Source organism: Acomys minous, assembly GCF_964271855.1.
Source record: "Acomys minous genome assembly, chromosome: 10".
In the NCBI taxonomy this organism is placed as follows: Eukaryota; Metazoa; Chordata; class Mammalia; order Rodentia; family Muridae; genus Acomys; species Acomys minous.
This window is the reverse complement of record NC_140491.1, coordinates 51541327-51567129: the sequence shown is the minus strand read 5'-3', so window position 1 is coordinate 51567129 and position 25803 is coordinate 51541327. Positions and strand designations below refer to the sequence as shown.

Genomic DNA, 25803 nt, shown 5'->3' with positions numbered 1-25803 from the left:
GCTTTGGGTTGTTAGTGAAGAAATAGTCACCGTTGGTTTTAAATATTACCAAAAAACATGCTGAGAGGGAGGAAATATTTGAAACATTTAGAAAAATTATAATGTAAATAATAGTTTCCTAGAAGGCTCACTTTGGTGATATTTGAATATATTATATTTAAAACTCCAAGGAACATCTTCATGTAGTAAACACGTAGCAACACGTCTTCAGGGTTTTACTGCTATCTTAAAGATTCTTAATTAGCGGTGGATTTATGTTCTTTAAGATTAGATTTGTAAACGTAGAATAACTTAAAATGCCCAAGCTACATAAAGAAAACTGTAAGTTTTTGAGTATTATTTAAAAATCTTCAACCAAGTAATTACACACTTGGAAGTGTAGGCAAATAAGCAACACTAATGTACAAGATGGACCACGCACATTAGCCCTGTCACCACAGGCTGTTAGTGAGGCTGACTGATAACATGTGTAAACTTTCTTCTGCCTAATGCATCTCAGCTGCTGGCATTGTTTCCTTGTTGCTCATTTTTCAAAGTTAAAAATACATCATTTTCAGAATTAAAAAAAATTATACAACTAGCCATAAATAAAAAAAAAACTTAGAAATGAGGAGTAAATACTTTGACATTGCAACTCCTCCAAGTCATTCTGCTTTTTACAAAAACTACTAAGTTTTTTACAAAACTTTCCTACTGAATGTAAAGCCATGACCCCAGTGGGCTGAAGAGATGGCTGCGTGCTTTCGGACAGATGGTCCTTTTCCGGGTATTTGAGTTCATCCTCTGCACCCACATCTAGAGGCCCAGACCCAGGGGACCTGACACTTTCTTCTGGAATTTGTGGCCTTTTGCACTAACCTGTGCACATGCTCACACAGATACACACATACACACACGATTAAATCAAAATAGTGTTCAATTTCTTTCCTTTAATGTTTTTAGCACAGTAAGGGCTAGAGAGATGACTTAGTGGGGAAGGGAGCTTGCTGCCATGCTCAGGAACTTAGTTTAGCTCTGAGGACCCTCATGACAGGAGAAGAGAGCCAACTTCTGCAACTTGTCCCTTACCTCTACCAGACATGCTATGTCACACACATCCACCCTGCTGCCGTAAAATAAAGAAATGTGACAAAGATTTTTTAAAAGAATTATTAAAGAAAGCATTTTCCAGTCAGACACAAGTTTGCCTCTTCCCCACTCTTCAGAAAGTGGCAGAGTGGAGTTGGGTTTAATTTTGTTCATTCCATGTTTTCAGTGGTTGACTTTTACTAACTAAAGCAGTTTTATTCACACAAAATATATTTTCTCATTTGGATATAGGGAATTGATAAGCTTATTGATTTTTAAATATGAATTTTTTCAAATATAACATTTCTGAAAGCCCAATATTTTGGTAGTTACTTATTAAGTATGTTTCAATATTATTTATTAGTGTCTTTGTAGAATGTAAATTCTCTGGGAACAATACCATGCATGTGTCTCTTTATCCTTGTTTCCCAAGAAGAAGCTTTGACACAGATTAACAAATACTAATCTGTTCAAAAAATTCAGTGTATGAAGACAAGCCTCTCACAAACAGTTTTTGATGTAGTTCAAATGAAGTTGATTGCTAATTTAGATTTATAGTGCTAAAGAACAGATGTATTGATATTAAATTGAAACTACTATAATTTCTGTTTTCTTCATTTTCCACAAAATGGTCTGGATCTGTCTGGTCTATCTTCGTATATAACATTTTCCTAGGCCTAGCTTTGGAAATGCTGAGCACTAAGCAGGGGACCCTAGGGAGGCCTTTTTATTTAGTTTATGATTTATGTATAAAAACAACTTTCATATACAAGTAAGTTCTGTGGTTTTCTTCTTTATCTTTGTCTTCAGACTGCCTCTTATGGGGTAAGTAGTGTACTTCAGAAGGAGAAAAGAGCCACTTCCTGCTTTTAGTCCTTCCTTGCTAATTTTTAATATAATAAACACAAAGAATTACTTTGTACTTTATTCCTATAGAGATAGTCTTAAAGTCTTTGGTGTATATTAATAATTTTGCAAGACAAATAGTGACTATGAAGATGTTCATTGCTGTTTCTAAGAGTTGCTGAAGTCCAGTACAGACCTGTTAGATTATTTATTGTGAATGTTTCGTGTCTATTAACATAGTGAGTACGCTACTAATAAAACTGTTCCTAGTAAAATGATTGCAGCAATGTCTAGTTATTTATCTTTGTTATGGTTTATCAAAGTAACACTTCTGAATGCTTCTTGATTAATCAGATGTCTCCTTTCTGGTTTTGATAACAGCATGCCTCTGCTGCTCCTTACTCACGTGACCTGACCTTACGTTTGTCTTGACTGGTCTCTGTTTACAGAAATTGTAAACCAGTTGAATGCTCTGAGCAGCTTAGATGAAGATCAAGATGACTGCGTAAAGCAAGCAAATATGCCTTCAGCTAAATCAGCCAGTTCCTCTGAAGGTCCAAAGCTCTTCTCCCTCTGCTTCCGACTGCCTGTGTTCACTGTGACTTGCTACGTTCTCACTTCTGTCTGCCTAGCTGTCAGTTTTGTCATTGTGTAATTCCTTGGATGTTCTCTTTGGTAATTTGTAGTGCACCAGCAGGCAACAAGACAGCAGACCTTATGGTTAACAAGTTTGTTAGCAAATTTCTTGGTATGAGTTAATCTGAATCATCTTCTGCGTATTCTTAACCATGTAGCGTGCTGCTTCTTTATTGAGCTTACTATTATAATACACTCTTTAGGATATTTGTGTCTATATTTCTCTACAAGTCTAGTCAGCACTGAAAAATCAAGTTTAGTTGACATAGAAAGATTCTTTACTATAGTTCATTATCCGATGTGATTCCCATGTTAAATATGTCCCTTATGGTTTATTTTCAAATGTTGGTGTACTACAAAATACTCAAATGACATTCTGCCACCCATAAAATACTGTCTTATTATTTGCAGGTGTTATTTATGTGAATTTTAATATGTTGACATGTCTCATGAATTACCAAAACTCATAATTGGTAATAACTGTGATGAGCTTTACACATGCATTTATTTTCAGAACTTATCAACACACTTAACTTTCTGGATGACGCACAAAAGGACTTGGCCACTGTGAATACAAATCCATTCGATGAACCAGATGTAACAGAATTAAATCCATTTGGAGATCCAGACTCAGAAGGTAACATGTGTGTCTCCACTCTTATTTTGCAATAAAGTGCCTCCTAGTGACCTATTGCTAGAGATCAGTGCATTGCTTAACACCATCAGAGAAGCTTCTTTTTGTAGCAAATGGTAATTAATACAGACACTCACAAAAAGTCCTTGTATAGTTGCATTTTCTTGAGCAGGGAGGGCATTTTTTTTCTCAAAAAGCAGTTGTTATTCAAAATATTACTGCATTTAATACCACTTGCAGTTGATATTATTATTATTATTATTATTATTATTATTATTATTATTATTATTACTACTACTACTACTACTACTACTACTACTACTACTACTACTACTACTACTACTACTACGGTTTTTCGAGACAGGGTTTCTCTGTGTAGCCTTGGCTATCTTGGACTTGCTTTGTAGACCAGGCTGGCCTCGAACTCAGTGATCTGCTTGCCTCTGCCTCCCGAGTGCTGGGATTAAAGGCGTGCAGCACCATGCCTAGCACAGTTGATCATTTATTAATCCCTTTCTATCACTTTGATGAAAAAAGATAGTAAAGGTCTAACATTGGGATAGCACTGTTTTACCTGTAGTTATTCTAAACCCGCGTTCCCAGGCACAGCGGCGAAGCCACGCTGTGGGACAGACTGATACTGTGAGGTAGAGGGAGCTTTCCTCCCCTCTCATGTCCAGCTACTTGCCCCGCTGCATGTCTCGGGCTGAGTGTCACAGTCAGTAGTGGCAGTGAGTGACAGTATGTGTGTGATAGCATGGAGCAGGGAAGGGAGAACCACTTAGGCACACACGCAAGCACACGCCTACGCCCATGCACATGCATACTCCTGTTTTGTAAGGAATAAATCCAAAAGTTTTCCCCTTAAATCATATTTCTTACCAAGTCATTTTAAACTCTTAATGCTTGAGTAAGGGCTGTTGAAGGAGTGAGACTGCTGTTTAATTAAACTCCTTGCTCAGAGTAAACGCAAGGATGATTAACTACTGTTTACATCTTTCGGGCTGCTCTTATGCAATCTTTATGAGCTTTAAGTAATTTTGGACTGACTTTCGGGATGAGAGCCGTTTCACTTCAGGAATCACTCCTCCAGGGCAGCCGCATTTTATGATCCTTTCTTTTTCATTGCTTCCTTACTTCACTCCAAATTAGTCAGCTTAAGTTACTGAGGTTTAATTTTGCTTCTGAGCTATAGATTATGAACATATTTAAGATACTAATAAATGTTAAAGTAAATTTATAGTAAGTCTGAGAGGCAACCACTTTTATATAGATTAGATTGCTAAGGCTCAGCGAACTCCAGTGACCTGAAGTTGAGGTGAATGGTCACATCTTTTGACCGTACATGTTGTTTTGATTATGTATTGCACATTTCTGAGTAAGTATGTTCAAAAATATTATGAAATTGTTTCAAGATACCAGCATTTGGACTTTTCATTTTAAAATTAAATATGTAACTTTGCTAAATATTGTGAAACCACTTTGTGGAAAGAGTAGTCATCTAGAACTGTTATGTGACATCACACGAGATTGCTAATTTCTGTTTGGAAACAGTAAGCTAACCTTATTCAAAACTTTTACTTATGTGTATAACATTAATAAAATATATAGAAGCTATTATTCCTTTTACTGTATGCCACTAGAAATTTTAGAATAAGTATTTCCCAAAAATAATTTTTTACCAATTCAAAATTTGTATCTTCAATAAAGAAAAGTTTTTTTTAAAAGATTTATTTATTATGTATACAGTATTCTGCCTGCGTGAATACCTGCAGGCCAGAAGAGGACACCAGATCTCATTATAGGTGGCTGTGAGCCATCATGTGGTTGCTGGGAATTGAACTCAGGACCTTTGGAAGAGCAAACAGTGCTCTTAACCGCTGAGCCATCTCTCCAGCCCCCAAGAAAAGTGTTTGAAGGAGAAAAATGTATTGTAGCTGTTTAGATATTTTTACAGTTTTAAGTCTCATTCATTCATTCATTCATTCACTTTTTTCAAAAACCTTTAATGCTTCAATGACTCATTTAAAAGTCACCATGTTTGTCACCATGTATGTGAAGGTCCCTGAAGTTCCCCATGGCTGGCTGCTGTCAGTAAATTGTACCCTGTACTGTATACAAAAAAGCATCTCATTCTTTGAGAATTCATACAATGTATTCTGAGCATATATTCCTGTCCTTCAACTCCTCCCCGGTCGTCCCCACCTCCCCACCCACCCGATCCATGTTGGCGTGCCCACGGCTTTGCTTTCGGTTTTATAGCTGATAAATGTGCTTAGATCAGTTTCTATACTTGTTATCTTGAAAGTAGAAATAAAAATTTGTTTCTGTTGACCAGTTTTCCATTGCTTAAGTATTTGTGCTCTGAAATTTGTTAATAAAAAGTTGAAGAAAACGTTTTCATGTTCTCTTTCCCTATAGAGGATAAGAAATGTTTTCATTACATTATAATAAAAGTGTTAATTATGTTAAATATTATGATGATGTTACAAAAGATACCCCATTATTAAAAGCTCTATTATGATTTTATGAATTCTTTTATAATTAAGGATTATTTTACTATTATATACAAAGTCTTAGCTCAGAGGGGTTTTGTTTTATTTATTTATTTATTTATTTATTTATTTATTTGTGCAAAGACAAAATAAACTTTCTAGGCTAATCTCTGAAATATAAGTTGTTTGACTATAAATTATAAGAAATTCAAGCCAAGCATGGAGCTTGGTAGGTTGTGGCTACAGTACCAGCTACTTAGGAGGGAGAAGCAAGAGGTGACTTCAGCCCAGGAGATTGAGACCAACTTGGCCATTTAAAAAAAATAAGTGTTGCTAGAGTGATGGCTCAGCAGAAAGCAGTGGCTGCTGCTGCTGAGGGCCTGAGTTCAGCCCCCAGTGGTCACATAGCAGCTTATAACCTTCTGTGACTGAAATTCCAGGGCATCTGATTTTCTCTTCTGACCTTCAAGGGCACTGGGCATACAAGTGGTATGTGTGTGCATGTGTGTGTACATACATATATGCAGGGAAAGTAATCAAATGCATAAATAAACATTATCCTGTAAAGGAGTAGGCACTGGCAGCAGTAGCTCAGCAGGTAAAATGCTTTCTGTGCAAACAGGAAGACCTGAGTTCAGACCCCAGCACCTGCATAAAAAACTAGGCATGTAATCTCAGTGTTGAGAGGCAGACACAGGTGGAGTTCCGGAAAGTAATTTTTATATATCCTGAACCTTTTAAAAATAATAATTAATTTAAGTTGTTTGATGTTACTTATAAAGCAATTGTAATTTTATTTGCCGTGGTTGTGATAGTGGTAATAGTTGGGGGGGGGGGCAGAGGTCAACTCAGATATCTTCAATTGCTTTCTGTCTCATTTTAATTTTTATTTATTTAATTAAATTTATTTGTTGAAACAGATTCTCCAACCTGGAGCTTATAGTCTAGAGTGACAGTCCCTGGGATGTGCCTGTTCCCCCCACCCCCGCCATCCCACGGCGGTTATGTATTCCGATTGCCATGTGGATGCAGGGATCCAGACTCAGGCCGTCTGAGCCTTCAAGACGCTTTTCAGAATTTCAATAATGAATTTCTGTTTCCTACTATTATATATTTTGCTAGAGTTGTCTGGTGTAATTTAAATTACTTTAATACTATATTTTTTTTGGCTTGCTCCACTTTTGAATACCCCTATTTCTGTCACCTCAACTGTGCCCCCCCCCTTTTTTTTTAATTAAAATTTGAGAATTTTAAAGTGAATGTAGTGTGGCACATTAGTGAGGTTACCATCATAATTTAATTCCCCTCTCATGCCCTTTCTCTTCAGAACTGAGGACTGAACCCAGGACTTTATGCTTGCTAGGCAAGCTCTCTGCCACTAAGCTAAGCCGCCAACCCCACCAGCATGATTTTAATACAGCATTTCAACTTGAATCTCCTTATGCTATTCTTGTTGATTAGGCTCAAGTTTATTGGCTCAAAAAAAGTTGACGTTAGCGCCAGATATGATACAGTAGAATGCATGAGGCCCTGGCTTCAGTGTGCACTGCTGTCCCATCAGTGACGTGAGTGTGTGTTGTGTGTTGTGTACGTCCCAGAATAGTGCCCCCAAGTATCATTTAAAAATATAATCCATCTTTATGTTCTTTGAAAAATCAAGTTAATTGTGCTTCCGTTTGGAGTGGCAAGAGCGTATGGCGAGATAAGCATTAATTCTGCACTAGCAAGTCGTTTAAGAGTTCTAAAGTTTATGTACTATCATTCTAGGATTGGACACTGAGGACACTGTCATGAGGAGGGCTGGAAACATGTCAATGCCTATTTCCTCTCCATCTTATTTTAATAAATAAATAAATAAATAAATAAATAAATAAATAAATAAATAAATTAATGCTGAGAGGTTAAGAGCGTGTACTGTTTTACAGAGGACCCTCGTTCATTTTGTAGCACCCACCTCAGGAAGCCCACAGTCACTTGCAACTCCAGCGTTAGAGGCTCTAACTCATGTGCACAAGCCCACATGCACACACACACACACACACACATAAATGCATACCATAAAATAAAATCAATCCTTTTAAAGCCATGAGAGATTAGCACCTAACAAGGCAGTGTCTTAAGAGTTCCTTTCCTAAAGAAATGGGAGGAAATCCTACACTTTACGTTTTATTGAGCTTCAGGGCTCCTTAGCTCTTCAAAACCCATTCTTGTTTCATTATCACACTCTCTCGACCAGGAGGTTCGTTACTGCAAGCCTGCCTAGTATTGAAAACATTAAAAACAGAGGCTGTCATATGCTGTTAGTTTAACCTGTCTTTTGCTGTTGTTTTATAGAACCAATCTCTGAAACAACTTCACCTAAAAAACCAGAAGAATCTTTTTATAGTAACAGCTGTAATCCCTTTAAAGGTGTCCAGACTCCACAGTATGTGAACCCATTTGATGAGCCAGAAACTTTTGTCATGATAAAGGATTCTCCACCCCAGTCTACAAGAAGGAGAAACCTGAGGCCTGTGGACATGAGCAAGTACCTCTATGCCGATAGTCCCAGGAGCGAAGAGGAGCTGGATGAGTAAGTGCATTTGTTTCATTTTGTTATTGTCACAGCCTCGCCTGTACATTAATGTAAGGAAACCCTTCTGAGGTAGAGCTAGGTGAATAAACATGTTTGCACGCATCGTGTAAGTTAGCAGGTTCCTCACCCTGGTACCAGGACTTCCTTCGAGAATACTTTTACAGTAAGATCCCGTTTCTGCTTCATTGTGCTGTGTTTTGAGAATTTCATACATGAGCATACTGTATTACACTGTTTGTACCCTTTGCCTCACTCTCCTCTCAAATCCATGTCTTCTTTTATAATTACACAGCAACCATAGCAAAAACCCACCAGGTCTAATTAGTGCTGCCTAAGTCTCCAACAGTTTATAGCTGATCACTTAGGCTGGGGCAGTCTCTTGGGGCTTGTCTCCAGAGGAAACGAACTCCCCCTCCCTCCTCACGCCCTCCCTCAGTTGCCATTGACTGCCTTATTTTTTAATCTCTTCAAAAGAAAATTATTTGGATCTTAATATAGTTTTAGTTTTATAGCACGTTATAAGTAAGATGTAGGATGGCATCAAGTAGAGCGGCTGGGTGGGAAAATGTAGGTGGTTTCATTGTAAGCTTCCCAGACAGTGTGATTTGAAAATAGTATTTATTTTTTTACAGATAGCATAACAGTGTAGAGAATCACAGTAAGTCTCTACAAAGGTACTAGAATTGAAAACTAAATTAGCAATTAGCATGGTTACAGGATAGAAGATAAATATACAAATTCAGTTACATTGATTTATAATGACAACAATCAGAAGTGGACATTTAAAAATACAGTTTAGAGAGCATAAGAACGTATCTCAGTAGTAACGTGTGTGCTAGGGCCTGGGTTTGAGCCCCAGCACCAAAAAGAAGATAATAATTGTAAAAGTATCTAAACTAGAACAAAACAAATAAAAAGGGTGATAAATTAGAACAAAGATGATCAGTATCTGTACACTGAGAACAAATTACTGAGAAAAATTAAAAAGTAAATGAAAGGATGGAAATATCACAGCTGTGGCTCAGGTACAGGCTCTACCACAGCTGTGGCTCAGGTACAGGCTCTTTCCACATGGTGTAAAGATTCAACTCTGGGTTAGAGCTCAAGAGACAGGGGAACAGACATGGAAGAGAGTTAGACAGAGGGAAGAGGAGGAGGGGAAAGGGTGGAAAGACGAAGTTATTAGGGAGACTGACTCAGGTGATTATGGCGGCTGAGAAGCCCCACCATCAGCTGTCTACAGACTAAAGGCCTTGGGATTGCCTGTAACACAGTGACTCCATCCATGTTCAGAGCTCAAGGAACGTAGGTGGCCACCCGACAAGTTCTGGAATTCAAAGAGTAGAGAGTTCTAATGTTCAAGATTAGGGTTAGGGGGAGCATTTTGTCAAAGAGAAAGACTGACGTGGCTCTCTTTGTTTTCCATCTGTGCCTCTGTGGAGGGTAGACGTCCATGTGCTCAGCCATGCCTGCTGGCCTCTGAAAGCACTGTCAGGACAGACATACCCACATACTCAGACACCCCGAGCAGCTGTGTGTGTGTTGGTTCTCCAGGTCTTCATCAATCCAGCCCAGTGGACCCTGAAAATTGCCTGCCACAAGTGCTACCTCAGTCAGAGTCTTAGTGTGCTTCATGAGGGCTTTGAAGCAGATATTCAGAAATAGAAGGGACTCAGAAGAGGAATTTTGACAAAACAAAATTTGAGAACGTACTATTAGATTTTAATTCACTAGCCAAAGCATTGTAGTTCTGCCTTAAAGATGACACCAAGGAGATAGAAGGGGTCTGTGAATCTGTGCATGCACTGCAGACAAATGTGGAAAAATTAGCAGTGACAGTCAATTAGAAAATATTCTCATCAGGCTGGAGAGATGGCTCAGAGGTTAAAAACACTTACTGCTCTTCCAAAGGTCCTGAGTTCAATTCCCAGCACATACATGGCGGCTCACAACTGTTTGATGCTGTTTTCTGGTGTGCAGATATACAGGCAGACAAAGTACCCATATACACACATAAACAAATCTTAAAAAAAAAAAAAAAAAGAATCTTTTCAAGAAATAGTGCACCAATAAGTACTTGGCCGCGTGCCCATCCCTTAAGAAAATAACTGCGAATAGTACTCCCCACCTCATGCAAATTTTAACTAAAAATATGAACATGAAAGGAAGAACTAAACCATTAAACGTTTTGTTAGAAAGCTAGAAGATAATCTTAGTATGCCTGGGCTAGGCAAAGATTTCTTTTAAATAAAATATGAGAGGGGAGGAGAGGGAGAAGGGAGAGGAGGGAGGGAGGGAGGAAGGAAAGAAGGAAAAAGAAAAAGTAGATAATTTAGATTTCACCAAAATGAAATACTAACAAACAAACAAACAAACAAAAACCAGATCTGCTAAAAATAAAAAGGCAAGCCACACTTTGACGCTGGCAGGAAACTGAATCAGAAAATGGCTGAAATCTGAGCACTTGGCTGTAAAGTAGCTGGTGGGAACTGGAATGAGTTTGGCTCCACTAGTCTTCAAGGCCAGGCAAACCAAAGCTACAGTGTACGGCCGGTTCCCAGCGCGTGAGTGGCTAGCGTTAGAAGATTGCCTAGATAAAGTCTTCTCAAGGCTAGGGAGTCACTAACTTGTGTAGAGCTCCTAGAGTTAAGTAGTTCAACGTCTTAGCATACACTTCATTAATCCCTAAAAATAGAACTCTTACTTATCTTCCAACTCAGCCATTCCATTTTGGGGTATTTACCTATGAGAAATGAATGAAAATGTTTATAGAAAGACATTTTTTTTTTACAAAAACATTTTAATAGTTTTAATTATTCTAATAACGAAAATGGGGAAAATCAAATGTTCACTAGTGAAGAAATGTGTAAACCATAGTGTTTATAGTGGAAATCTACCTAGGATTAAAGAGTAAGAAATTATTCATATATTACCACATGGCTAAACTAAGATACCATCATCCTGACTGAAGGAAGCCAAACTGTAATATATATATTACATAATACTATTTTTAAAATTTTCTAGGAAGTATAAAATATGAGTGAAATGAGCTAGCGGTATCTTAGAGCTAGAAGGCAGGGGAGTGTGAGAGTGGTCTCTGGGAAAGGAGCTGATGAGGATGGAATCCTGTTTTCCTATTGTGCTGCTTGTATAAAGGCCTCCTACTTGTACTCAAGTTTAGACCATTCATTGTGTATTATTGGCACTTAACTTTGTTTTAACAGGAACACTACTTTTTACTTTTATTATAAAAAATATGGCACATATTCCCTGCCTGGGATTCTTGGGGTTGGGGTATTCTTTGATGTAAATTAGTAAGGGAAAGAGGAGATCTATAAAATGTTTAATATAAGTAATAATGATATGTTTACTTGAAGTGGGTCTGGCCTTTACTTGGAAAAATGAACTCAGTCAATATTTAAATATTGAAAAATATTATTCCTTAAAAAATATAGTTTAATAGGAAAACATTTAAAATTGGAGATATAAGATGAAATGACAATGATTAAAGAAGCAACCTCATTTGTAAATGGAAGTTTAGAAATTTGATGTATGTATAGGGAGAAATGCAGCCCTGTTCTGAGAGGTGGGCGGCTCTCACTATGAGAACCGCCTGTGTGTAGGGGCTGCACTGCCCAGCAGACGTTGCATTAGTTGTTAGCAGGGAGAACAGAGTCAGGGTCAGTGTCTAGAAACCATATCAAAACGACAACAATTGGGGTAGTATAGGGACTGTTGACTTAGGAGAAAGATCATTTCAGGAAATCGTAGTTACCAACCTTAAATATTTGGGGGCTTTGTTTGATAGAATGAAAAATCTGATTCTTTTTATATTGCTCTGGAACTGTGTTTCTAACCGTGTCTCCTTTTATACACATTCACACAGGTAAACACACAGGTTGTACACACATGTACACACTCATGAACACACAGATTTACACATGTGTGCACACACTGGTCCACACACACACATGCACATATACACATACATACACACATGCTCAGGCATGCACACACACATACATACACAGAGGGCCGAGAGGGACATTCTTACATATGCTTTGTGATCCTACATTTTGAGAAAAGCTGTATCTTCCTTAAGTACTCAGAGCTATGACATAAAATCATCTTACTTCAAACCCAGGTCAAAAGACTGGCTCAAATTATCAGGCTTGTTTTCTTTGACCAGCTAATGTGTGATCAGAATGAAGTTTCTCACGGGTGGTGCCCGTGCTGAGTAATAGCCACACACCTAGAGTGCCTGAGTGTAAACGCAAAGCCGAAGTGCAAGTATGCAGCCATTCCCAGACGCATAGACGTTACACAACACACACACCCTGCTGTCTCCTGCTGACAAATGAAGGAGACAGCGGTGTTTACTTAAACATTTTAAATGCCTTTGTAAAAACTAAAGTCACAACACTTTTGACCGAAGTGAGTCTTTTAAAGGTGTTCTATATTGCTCAATCACCTGAGGTTAGCAGCGAGAGTCCATAAAAAAGCCTTTAAAAATTATACACAGATGTTCTAAGCATTGCACTTCTAGTACATAACTCCCCGAAGAGCTCAGGTGGTATTTAATTCTTAGTCATTCTCATATTTTCTCTCCAAAAGATTAACGATCTAATACTAGCGGTACAAGTCTTCCAGTTTTATCTTTACCTCGGTAATAAACTTATGACCTTTTACCAAGTAAAATCTTTGGTGACTCATCTTCCATCACCAAGTTCTTCCTGTATCCTGTGAACCAGCCCTGTATAGGTAGCAATAAACACTGCCTAGACTTTGATGGGCAAAGCAGGCGTCAGTGCCCCAGCAGATCCGTCAGCGGCTGGAGGAGGTGTGCACCTTCGCTGCTCTTCAGCTTGTGTCTTTACATGAAGGACCTGCCCAGGGTCCTCAGGTGTCTGTGTACTTGTCAGCTGTTCAGTTTATGTGGCAAGATGGAAGCAAATAAGGCTTAGGGCATTTATGGTATACCTTTTGAGTCATTTCTGGTATGATGTGTGTTGTTTTTTTTTTTTTCAAGGAAGCTCTTCAGTGAGTTTATTCATCTACATTTCATTTTAATTAATTTAAATTGAAAAAAAAACTACAGATTTTATTATACCCTTGCTTTGTATTTTCAATATATTTTAGTTAATACTTCTTGGAGCTAACCAACATTGATTGTCTTTCTATAATTCCAAATAATGAATAATAATAATAATAATAATAATAATAATAATAATAATAATAATAATAATAATAAATAATGCCATATAACTTCATGTTTGTATTTTTCTACCTATGTACTATTTTTTCAATGGACAGAAAGTTAATTGTATAACTAACCTATTATTCGAACGCATAATACAAAGATAAAAATCTTTTTCTGTTCAGTGATGATGGACAAACTCTTCTGCTCCCTGTGCTCAATGATAAATTTAATAAAATGTATCAATAGAACATACAAGGTCTTTGGAACACTGTAAAAGAAAAACCCAAATTTATGAATTATGGGCCCAGTAGAAGAATTTCACATCAAAGGTATAAAAAGTAGTCTCAGTAAAATCGTAGAAGTAAACTCCCCAAATCTAGGAAAAGAGATTTATCTGCAAATAGAACACACAATAAACATTACCAGGAAAGAGACTCCCCACAACCCATTATACTCAAAATGTAAAATAAAAAAATAAAACCGAGTGAATTGAAAGGGAAGGGGAGGTGACATGCAAAGGCAGAGCCATCAGACACAGCTGGTCTTCTTAGAACGTGTGCATTCAGTAATTAAAATCATTTGAATAAAACAATGGCATTTTCTAGCCTTGAGCTTTACTTAGAGTTCAGCATTTCCCTTCAGCATTTCCCTTCTGTCCCTTCCCTGACTGGCCAGCCTTCAGTCAGCCCTTCAGATGCTTTGCCGTGAAAGGGGCAGCACAGTCATTTAGCCTTTTCGTAGCCTACAGAGTTGTGGTGTCTTGTGACAGTGACTGCCCTAGGCTTACATTTGAATGCTCAGCCCCTAGTTGGTGGAACCCTTTGGGAAGGATTTGGAGCTGTGGCTTTGTTGGAGGAGGTGTGTCATGGTGGTGGACTTTGAGGTTTCAAAGGCCCAGGCCAGGCCCAGTGTCTGCGCCCCACCATCCCCCCTCACCCCCTCATCCCCTGACTGCCCCCACCTCACCCTTGTCCTAGACAAAAGTTAAGCAACACTTAAAAGGGAGTAAATAGGAAGACAATGCTTGTGAAATGTACTGTGTGTGTTGCTGGTGCTTGCGGCAGGATTCACCAGCTTGCTGCTGCTTCTGAAGGCAAAGCATTTTTCTCTTGCATTTCTGTGTTCTTCTGTTTTGACTTATGACACATCTCGATCTCAGCCACGTGGCTTGTCAGACCTGGTTGTGGAAGCAGTGGAGTGAGCTGTTGTAAGTGAAAAGAGTCACGCCTGCTCACTAGCACACTGACCGCTGTGGAGTGTCAACAGCTGAGGCTCTTTTTTAAAAAATAGAACCTCTAAAATCCAAAAGGGCGCGAGAGGGCGCATTTTACGTTCTTAGAAATCACATTTTTTAATCCATGCTTTTACATCCCACCAACAAACTCTTTCATAATTGAAGGAGAAGGAAAAATTTTCCATGACAAAAGTATGTTAAAGCGATTTTTGACTAGTAAGCTAGCTCTACAGAGGACCCTGGAAGGATAAAGCTAGAAACAACAGAAAATAACACAAACCTGTGGAGACTAAACAGTATACTATTGAGTAGTGACCTGGACGTTGGGGGGAAAAGTGTTTGAAGTGTTTCTAGAATCACATGGAAAAAAAAAAAAACACTGCCAGCAAAGTGCCAGGATACAGTTAACATGCAAAACTTAGCAGCTTTGCTGTGTACTAGTGATGGAGATACTAAGAAGTTAAGGAAACAACTCCACTTATAATAGCCTCAAAAAATATCTTGGAGTAATCTAGTGAAGGAAGTAAAACATCTCTATAATGCAAACTTTAAATCACTGAGCAGGGAAACTAAGGAACATTCGAAGATGGGGGGACTTACATTATTGTTTGGAAGAATTAGTATTGTAAGAATGGATGTTCTATAAAAAGCCATCTAAAGATTTGATGCAGTCCACATCAAAACCAAGAGCCAGGCAGGTGAGACAGTCCAGTAGGTAAAGGTGCTGGCCACCGTGCATGATGATGTGAGTTTGTCCCCAGGTCTCACTTGTAAAAGGCGAGGACTGACTCCCCTGTGCTGTGCTTTGACTCACACAAGTGCAACAAGCAGTCCACTGAAGAAAACTGAATTTCCTTCCCTCAGCAGCTGTCAGTTTCCCTCAGCCCTAAATGGGAGGTCTTTATCAACCCACTTCCTGCAAGGCTCAGGACTCTGTGTACCAGAAGAGGCAGGAAGATTGTATGAGCCAGAGGTGGGGGATGACTTCAGGGACTCTGTCTTCCCGTTACAGTGGAGCTGATGCACACGCGAAATCTCAGAGGCTGTCAGCAAGCACCAGACCCAAACCCAAGTCAGGCAAAAGCCCAGCAGGAAGCAGGGGAAAGGGAAACCTCATTCACTGTTGATGGGATTGTATAAAATCAACATGAGAGCATAGCATAAAACAAAAATAACAAAACCTCACATTTCTATTTACTTTTTTTTTTGGAATGTCAAAAAATGCAGTCTGCATCTTTAAACTCCACTTTCCTAGGGTTCTGCATAGAGTCATTGAAACTGAACAGGATCGTGTTTTTCAGTACTTTTTAAGATAGAGAAATCTTTTCTAAATCTGGATAGAAATGGGCCAGAAGATAAGTCATTATTTCAAGATTCTAGGTTTTACTGGTTTGGGTTTACTTGAGAAAGCAGATTTCAGAATAATCTTTTTATTGCTTTATGTGGAAACAAACTATTTCCTGAGAGACATTTAATGATAATTTTCTTTCATTTAGATCAAATCCTTTTTATGAGCCTAAGCCAACTTCTCCAAATAATTTGGTCAATACAGTTCAAGAAGGGGAAACAGAACGGAGAGTGAAAAGAAAGGCCCCAGCACCACCAGCCCTTGCGCCAAAGACAGGAGCAAATGAGAGCACAGTTGTTTCTGCCAGCAGAGATCTCGCGACTTCCCCTAAGGTGAGACCTTATGCTAAGGAAAACAGGTATTGATGCTCACTCTTTCATGCACCTTAGTTCCAGCAAATGAAAGCCATTGCTATGCGATTTTTAAAAGTCATTTTGGTGATTTAAAAGTAAAATTTCTTGGCTAGAAAGATATTTAGTAAAATGCTGCTGTGCTAGTGTTAGAACTTGTGTTTGTACACAGCTGGGTATGGTGGCGTGTTTGTAATCTCAGCACTGGAGAGGTGCAGACACAGCTGGCCAGCCAGCCTAGCCCAGTGGGTGAAGCTCTGTCTTTAACAAACAAACACCAACAAAACCCAAGAAACCAAGATTAGCCTCGCATGGTAGAATACACCTTTAATCCCAGTACTTTGGACACAGAATTCACCACCATCCAGGGGTACATAGTGAGTCCCCCTCTCTCAAAAGGAATGAAGAAGTGGTGGGTGCCTGAAGACTACACCCAAGGTGTTCTCTGACCTTCATATACAAAGGAATAGTTTGTTGAAGCCTCAATATTGTTAATTTTACTTATGTTGGACTTGTGGGCTTACTGTCTCTCTTAAAGAAATTTTAATGTACGTTAACTACATAGAAACATAAAACACTATTAGAACAATATATGAAACCGTTTGGTTAGAACTACCATGGTATTTTTCATATGTGGAGTCAAAAGTTAGTTTGGGCAAACTTTTGCCCATTGCTGTTAGCATATAACTAGTTATCATAGATTGTTATGCTAAAAACAATCCAGACGTGATCTCAGAGATAAAAGTCAGGGTACTGGTAGAGACAAGATTAGAACCTGGCATTTTCCTTAACTGGATGTATTGAGAGCATACAGCATTAAAGGTGTTGCTCAGTACCACTCTCATGGCGTGTGTTTGTGTGTGTGTTTGTGTGTGTGTGTGTGTGCGTGTGCGTGTGCGTGTGCGTGCCTGCCTGTTCTTTCGCCTTGGATTTGCCTTGGGCATATATACAGGGCAAATAATGTACCTCCCACACACACAAAGACTAGAACATAGAACAGAACATTACAACACACACACACACACACACACACACACACACACTCATGCATACACACAGAACAAAAATAATCCTAAGAAGCCCGTGTGTAGGTGCATATCTGTCATTTTGTCACATAGGAGGTAAAGGTGGCGGATCAGGAAATGAAGAGAATTTGTAGCTAATAGTGAGTTTGAGGCCAGCCTGAGCTACACAAGAGCCTCTCAAAAAATAAGAAGGTAAACCAAAGGTATTGAAGTTGAGAGATTTATTAATTTTCAGGCCAGAAGTGTGTTAATGAGAAAATCAAGAGACATCATCCCCCAAACCTCATTGGCACATCTGAAAGTGAATTTTAGCATCTATTTGGACATGCACACTGTGTGGCTCAGAGTACAGTAAGACAGGAGAAGCCTAAGCACAGAACTTAAGAACACTTCCTGTCACAGCACCGCAAGTGTGGGCCTGTCCTCTGCATCCCCGTGTGTAACTGCCTCTTGTAACCTTACACTCCAAGCTCCCTGTTTACCCTGCCTGCCTCGCAGTTCTGGAGCATGTGTAGGACATACCTGGTTTTTGTTTGATTACATTTACTGTTTGGTATAGGGTCTCAACAGTCTAACTGAGCCTGGCTTTGAACTTATGATCTTCCTGGTTCAGACTCCATAGTGCTAGGTTATAGGCAGGTGCCACCATGTCCAGCTCCAGATAAAACACGTGACAATTGTTCCTCAGCACTCGCACATCCTTGCAAGCTCCACGAGCCTGCATCCAGCAGCAAGAGCATCTCTGAGAGTTTCCCTCTTGAGTGTTTTCACTAAGTTGAATGAAAGATAAAAATGCTCATTTTTAAAAGAAACTCCATGAGAAAGAAATACTGTCTTTTGAAACAAATATGTAAAGTTGTTCTTTTCAAGCTAGTAAAGGAACCAAATTAAGATAGTTATAGTTTCCTGGCTAGAGAAGATTGAATTACTATTTTCCCTTTGTATACAAAAATGTCCAGTACATGAAAAGTATGAATAAGGTAAATACATTACTTACAGGTTTCACTGATAAGTGACAAATTTGACCTATTTACTAATTGCCTTATAAAGATTAAACTCCTAACAAGAAATAGCAAATATCACTAATTCTGTGTTACAGGACAATCATTGCTTAGCTTATTTTATATTACATGAGGAAGAGGGCTGTGTCTGGAACATTTGCATGGAGTTACACAAAAGATGACATAGCTCTTTTCAACTCCAACACATATAAATTGCTCTATAATATAACAAATGCACCAAACAAAAGATCTATTACAAAGTGCACAGTAAGTCCCAACAGCTGGCGAGTCAAAAGAGGAAGCTAAGACACAAAATTGAAGGTGTAGAAAACTTTGAAGGTCATAAAAAGTACAAACTTGACAGGTGGACAAACTGAAGAGTGTTGATAAATGTTGGTAGTTACAAACTTCGTTCTTAAAGAAATACTCACTCTTACCCTCCTGCAAGGACCAAAAAATGAATGACTACTTTGATTTTGCAAGGAAAATAAAGTTTAAAAATGAGGCCAGTCATTGCCACAAAGTACAAGATTCTTTTATTTATTTATTATGTATACAGTGCTCTGCCTACATGTACCCATGCACACCAGAAGAGGGCATTAGATCACATTATAGATGTTGTGAGCCGCCACATGGTTACTGGGAATTGAACTCAGAACTTCTGAAAGAGCAGACAGTGCTTTTATAGCCCCTGAGCCATCTCTCTTCAGCCCAAGAAGCTTGCTTAGTTACCAACAATACTGCTCTGTAAAGCGTTCTTGCCAGCACTTGGAAGTAGCACTCACCTGATTATTTCTTTTTTGCTACATATTGGGAACATTGTAAACAAAAGTGACAGAAACAAAAGAAAACCTGAAACAAAGTGTAATTATTTTTAGGGTGGTTTGATTGACCAAAACATTAATAAACGAGGCAGTCATTACAAGAAATAATGATCTGAGTTAAAATAACAATATTGGTTGAATCTAGATAAAGAATAAAAGATCTTTATTATACAATAACTTTTATGTAGGTTTGCTTTTAAAATGTGTGAAAAATAGGGCAACTTGAGAATAGAAAGGAGTCATAGAAGTAAAGAAACAACCTTCAAGTTGTAGGCGATAGTGTCCTAGGAGAGGTGAGGCAGCTGTAGCCTGTGGTAGAACACCTGCAGAGTGTGTGTGAGCCGCCCCAGCCCCTGCTACAGTGACAAACACCTGCCTTTGTGTTACAGCGCATCAATGAGGTGGAAGCCAAACTTGAAAACTTTACCTTAGAATTTGAGATTAAAAAACAAAAACAAAAACTGATACTGAAATTTTAGAAGGAAAAAAATTAAAAATCAAGGTAGAGTGAAGACATTCCCTCTTTTTGTGGGCATTATACATATGAGGACAGGTTAGGAAAATAATTTATCAAGGATACTACTGCTACGGTCTCTTTGGAGAGAGACTTGAGGCTTTAGATCGAGGGAAAGTGAGTGGAGTTGAGATCGCAGTCTCAACCTACTGAGTAGTGTGTTGCTACCCAAGGCATGCGGATTACTACAAAGGAAAAGGGTTAGTAACTTCTATAGCATTACGTTTTGGAGACAGGAAAGCATTTTACAGAACTAAAAGTGAGTAACTGAAAGTATCAGTATTTAAAACATCAAGTATATTAAAATTCATGAATTAATTGTGGTATAAAAGTTGCCTTTGGTAGTTAATAGGACCTTAGCTCACTCACCGTATTAATAAATAAAGGAAAAGAATAAGAAATTTATCCTGACTTTCTTTTCCTAACTATATTTCATGATAATTAAGTAGTTTACAAGGGCAAGCTTCTTTTCTCAGTATAAGAATTTTGACTGTGAAATACAGAAAGAAGCATTATTTCATTAGCATGCTGCTTCATAATTCCTGATGAAGAGATGGAGCCAACACTAAGTAGCATGGATGTTGAATCTATCAGACTGAAAAATGTAAAACATAGCAGTGAATCAGGCTGCCAATAGGGGGCCATCATCTTCAGCCTGCTTATCATTAAGATCTGGACAGCCAGTACATAATACCACCTGGATGTATTCTTTTTTTAATTTAATTAATTTATTCAGATTACAACTCAATTGTTATCCCATCACTTGTATCCTCCCGTTCTTCCCTCCCTCCCACTCTCACCCTATTCCCCTCCCCTAGGTCTGTGACAGAGAGGGACCTCCTCCCCCACTATATGGTCATAGGCTATCAAGTCTTCATCTTGGTAGCCTGCTTCTCTTTCTTTGAGTGCCACCAGGGCTCCCCAGCAAGGGGAGGTGGTCAAATATGGGACACCAGAGTTCATGTCAGACAGAGCACCTGGACGTATTCTTGCCAGAGAATTAAACTAGGGTTTAGACAAGCCGCTTGGTGTAATAACTAGCTACCAGCTTAAAAGAAACATCAGCGAGTGGAGAAATACATACTTAGAACGTGGGAAACCCTCCAGGACAGTTGAGTAGATTCCTTCAACAAATGTACAGCTTGACAAAACAAAAGGCTACTTATCTTTTAGAAATACATAGTTTACTATTGAAATGATAGCATTCTGGCATTTGCTCTAAAATGTTCTAGAAGAAAATTGGGGAGTGGGCATCATACTTGAAAAGAGTGACAACTCAAGGTTGGGAAAATGTTGAGAGCTTTTGAAGCAGGGGGATGATTCATGGGGAAAATCCCTGGTGTGTGTGTGTGTGTGTGTGTGTGTGTGTGTGTGTGTGTGTGTGTGTGTGTGTGTATGTGTCTGTGTGTCGGTGTATGTGTGTGTGTCTGTGTGTATGTATATGTCTATGTGTGTGTGTATGTATGTATGTATGTATGTATGTATGTGTCTGTCTGTATGTGTGTGTAGATCAGGGAAGAACTTTGCAGTCTGCTCTCTCACCATCTTTACATGAGTCCCAGAGACTGAGGCCTGCGTGGCACTGTGACATTGGCCATCTCACTGCTTCTAATTCCAAACACTCTAAGATGACAAAGAGTAGAGCAAAAATGATATTGAACAGACAATTTTTCTGAACTGATGAGAGATGGTACGCTTTGATAGTTAATAGGACCTTAGCTCACTCACCCTATTAATAAATAAAGAAAATGTTAGTCAGAATAGAATAAATTCTGATGCAGATTGGTCAGTAAGACCTTTTCGGTCCAAAGGTAGGAAAGACAGAGACTTGAAGGGGCATTGCTGACTCCCAGCGGCGTCGGTGGAGCCACAGCGACGGTTCAGAGACCACTTTCCACATGCCCGTGTGAACATATCTAAATAATGAGGGGAGGGGAAGATGGGTTCTTTCCAGGTAGTTTCTCACCATGGATAGACACCCACTAAAGGAAATTATAAAACATAATTTAAACAGAAGGAAAATATTCAGAATTAGTAGATTAGAAGCTCAAGGAAGGAAGATTATGCAGTGGCAAAATGGGTGAATGTAAGTGAACATTAGCAGCCTGACGCAATGCTAACACTCCAAGGGCCACATATTACTGGTGAGTAAGATAAAGACGGTAATTGTTAGTTGGATGTTGGTTAATTAAATGTGTTGTGAATTTTAGGGCAGCATTAAGATGATAGGGGCATAATACATAACTATGATATAGAAGAGAGAGTCATAGGTGTTTTTAAAAGTATAATAAAGAGCTTTTCAGAGGAGGTAAATAACATAAAATAAGTGAGATAGTTGGGCAAATTAGATAATATAACATTTTAAAACTCATTAATTAATTTATTATGTATTAATGGACTAAACACTGAACTAAAATTACTGATAAGCATTTTAAAAAATTTTAACTTATATATATCTAAAACAGGTGTATGAAAAGTTAAAGACTATAAAAAGATTTTTTATGAAGGCACCAAGAAAACTAGTCTGGAGAGCCATCTTAATGTAATAAAATATAATAGGTTTTAAAGTTAAAGCATTATTAGATATAAAGATAGTCATTTTACCATGATAAACAGTTCAGTTCATCAGGAAGGTAACTTGTAAAATTATTTTATTTTTACTTGTGTGTCTATGGGTGGTGTGTGCCTGTGAGTGTGAATGCCTGAGGAAGCCAGAGAGGTCAGGGCCGGCTGGAGCCGGAGATGCAGGCTGTGAGCCGCTCTGCATGGGTGCTGGGACCAAACTAAAGTCTCTAGAGCATCATGTATCCTCTTGAGGTCAGGGCCAGCTCTCCAGCTCCTTAACTTCCAGTGATAACAAAGCTTCATATTTTGATAAAACAAACAGTAAGACTGAAAGTTTCAGTTAGTAATTTTGACCTCCTAAAATACTGCATTTTATCTTACAATGTTTATAGTGTCTCCAGGCTGTTAAGCAAGTATTCAAAATTAATCCTGAAATCTACTTATAGCAAATTAATATTGAAATTACTAACAACAATGATTAAGACAAACCAATCTATTTGAAATAGTTACATTCTAAGTAACCTGTATGTCAAGGTTAAATTATAACAAGATTATGAACTGTAAATTCAATGAGAATTTTTAGTTTTAGTATTTGATATATTGATGAGGAAAATATGTAAAATCAGTGGGAACTCTTGTAATCATTTCTGCAAAGGACTTACGTTTAACATTTAAGTTCAATTCTTGTTCAGCCTTATTTTTTAAATCTAATTAATTTATTCAGATTACAACTCAATTGTTATCTCATCACTTGTATCCTCCCGTTCCTCCCTCCCTCCCACTTCCACCCTAATCCCCTCCCCTAGGTCTATGACTGAGGGGGACCTCCTCCCCTACTCTTTTTTTTTTTTTTTTTAAAGTAAGTCCTAACTTGCAAGGCTTGAAGCACACAGCCTGACATGCTTAAACTTGGAAAAAGAATCCCAGCATAATTTGAGCTAATGGAGCAACTGGCTGTCATAAAGTTGCTACATATTCCACTATTATCTATGTATGACTGGGGCTTTGAACAAGAGGGTAGGACAGTTTCCCTCGTACCAGGCATCCCTATCCACCGTGTGTAGAGAGGCCGAGCTGCTGTGCAACATGTGGACCCTAATACCTGGATTATGAGTTGTAATCTGAGGATTAATAGGACATACACTGCATGTTGGCTCTATTAATGCTATTTTCATTAGTGATGTGTGGGCATTTTCTTAGCAAACCTGCTGTAGCCAGATCATTTCATTACATCTTAACCAGGACTCTTTCCGTTCTATTAAAAAATATTTGCTAGATAAAGCTCTCTAATAATGTTCTTACTGGAAATAAGACCAAACTGAAAATATATTAATAAATCAATAATTTCTTGAGAATATAAATTAAAAACTATTTGACTTTTATGAGTAAATTTACAACTTTATACCTTTCATAAGTAAAGTTGTAAATTTACTTTTGTAAGTAAAGTAAAGCATTACTACACAGTAAATATAAATAAATATAGATATATTTAAGTATAAAATTCCACAGACCATTTTCATACTTAATCTGCTTTCCAAACTCAGATGATTGCATATATATATATATATATATATATATATATATATATATATATATATATATATATATATATATACACTGCTTATAATTCCCAAATTCTCAGAGATTAGTGGAGTGACAGAATAACTTTAATAAAAATCCTTGGGCTAGTTTTCTAGCGCTTCCAGCAGATGCTCCTGCATCGCAGACTCAGTGCTGTGTGTGCATCTTCAGTTGTTCCTGGTTTCCTTTCATAGATGCAACTGAGCTTTTCTTTTTGTCAAGGGCCATTTGCTTTTAAGTTTTGTTGGTTTTTTTTTCTTCATTTTATTTTATTCTTTTTCAGAGACAGGGTCTCACTATATAGCTCAGAATGTTTTAAAACTTGGCAATCTTCCCACCTTGGCCTCTTGATGCTGGGATCACAGGTGTTTTAAATGCCATCTTGTATTAATTTATAGTAAAACTTCCCAAGAAAGCAACAAACAAACAAGACTCATTTCATCTAACTTAGTGCTTAATACATGCTTTTTCTCTTTCATTTAAATTGGAAAGCGTGTGTTGTTCTTGAATTATTGAGAAGAATTCCTTATTCAGCTTGACTTTAGTAGAGCTTGTACAACTGCACACCTTTGTGAATGTATAAAGCTGCACAGAAGGTTGAGCTTTACTGAATGCACATTCTGCCATCACAACTGGAAAAGCAGAGTGGGCCCTGAGCACCACCCCCATGCGGTGAGCACTTTAAAGAACAGATCGCCTGAACACTTCCAGCTCCGTAGCCCTCCCTCTCCCTCCTCCTGTCCTCGTCTGTCATCAGTGTCAGCTGTTGGTCGTGGTATTTCATGCTGTCACCTGAGGCCACAGTCAATTTATGAGGGCCATGCCTCCAGAACGGTGCCTCGCTCACTTCGCTTTCAGGTTCAGCCTTGCCCATCTTTGGTTTCTTTTTGATAGATTTAAAAAAAACCGTGATAATATTTCAGTAGACTGAGAACTTTAAATTTAGAGTATAAAGACAGTGAAGAATCTGAAGACAGGGCTTGGAGAGGAGACTTCCATAATATTCTAGGCCAGAGATGGCAAGAAACCATGGAGCAGTGCCATGGGCCTGGGGTTCCGCTCAGTTGGCAGAGTGCCTGTCTCATGTATGAAGCCCTGAGTTTGATCTCTAGCACTTCATGAGCTGGGAATGTGGGGGTGTGCTTGGGACCCCAACACGCAGGAGACAGTAGAATTAGTTTATCATGGTTCAAAATGTCTAATTTCTGGAAAGGTACACACCGGAGGACTCCTCCTTGCTACTTCTGTTCCACTTAACTTTCCGCCGGAGCTTCACAATAACAACTTGGTTTTTCTTTTGTCTTTCATTTCTATATTCACTTTACATTCCTACTGTAACCTCCTCCCTCCTCTCCTCCCAGTCCCTCCTTCCCACTCTCTTTCCCTTCTCCTCAGAAAAGGATTGTCCCCCACCCCCACCCCCCCACCAAGTCGCATCAGGACTGAGCTGCTCCTCCTCCACTGAGGCCAGGCAAGGCAGCCCTGTTAGGGCAAAGTGAAGGAAAGCAGGCGGCAGAGTCCACGCCATAGACAGCACCCGCTCAGCTTACTAGGGGACCCACGTGAAGACCACGTGGCCCATAGCTTCCATGTGTGTAGAGCCTAGGTCCAGTCCATGTCTGCTGTTCGGTTGTTGCTTCCAGTTGACAACGATCAGAACACTGTAACAACCGGTATTAGCTTCTTGTCCAAGTTCTGATCCTTTTATCATTCCTTTGGCCCCAAAGGTTGTATCCACCTGTAGACATGGTTTCGCCCTTTGTTTTACTTAATGTCACCCTAGAAAACTTGTCATTAAGTATATGGACAGCGTCCTTATTCCATGGGCGTCATTGGTAAGTAGCTGCTTAGGAGCTGGTGGTGGTGGTGCCAGGCTTCTGTTGCTAGGGACCATGCAGCAATGAACA

At 38.7% G+C, this 25803-nt stretch overlaps 1 protein-coding gene across 18 annotated transcripts in view; it reads left to right on the top strand.

The window, feature by feature from the left end:
• EHBP1 (EH domain binding protein 1) overlaps positions 1-25803 on the top strand; it is a 298811-nt gene that overhangs the window by 154309 nt on the left and 118699 nt on the right. For 11 of the 18 annotated variants that reach the window (XM_084798375.1, XM_084798377.1, XM_084798376.1 and 8 more), the window contains exons 8-11: positions 2364-2468; positions 3065-3187; positions 8014-8251; positions 16185-16368. In XM_084798375.1, coding sequence (XP_084654501.1) covers positions 2364-2468; positions 3065-3187; positions 8014-8251; positions 16185-16368 — 650 coding nt within the window. The remainder of the gene's footprint in view (positions 1-2363; positions 2469-3064; positions 3188-8013; positions 8252-16184; positions 16369-25803) is intronic. The other 7 variants (XM_084798374.1, XM_084798373.1, XM_084798370.1 and 4 more) reach the window with 3 other exon arrangements.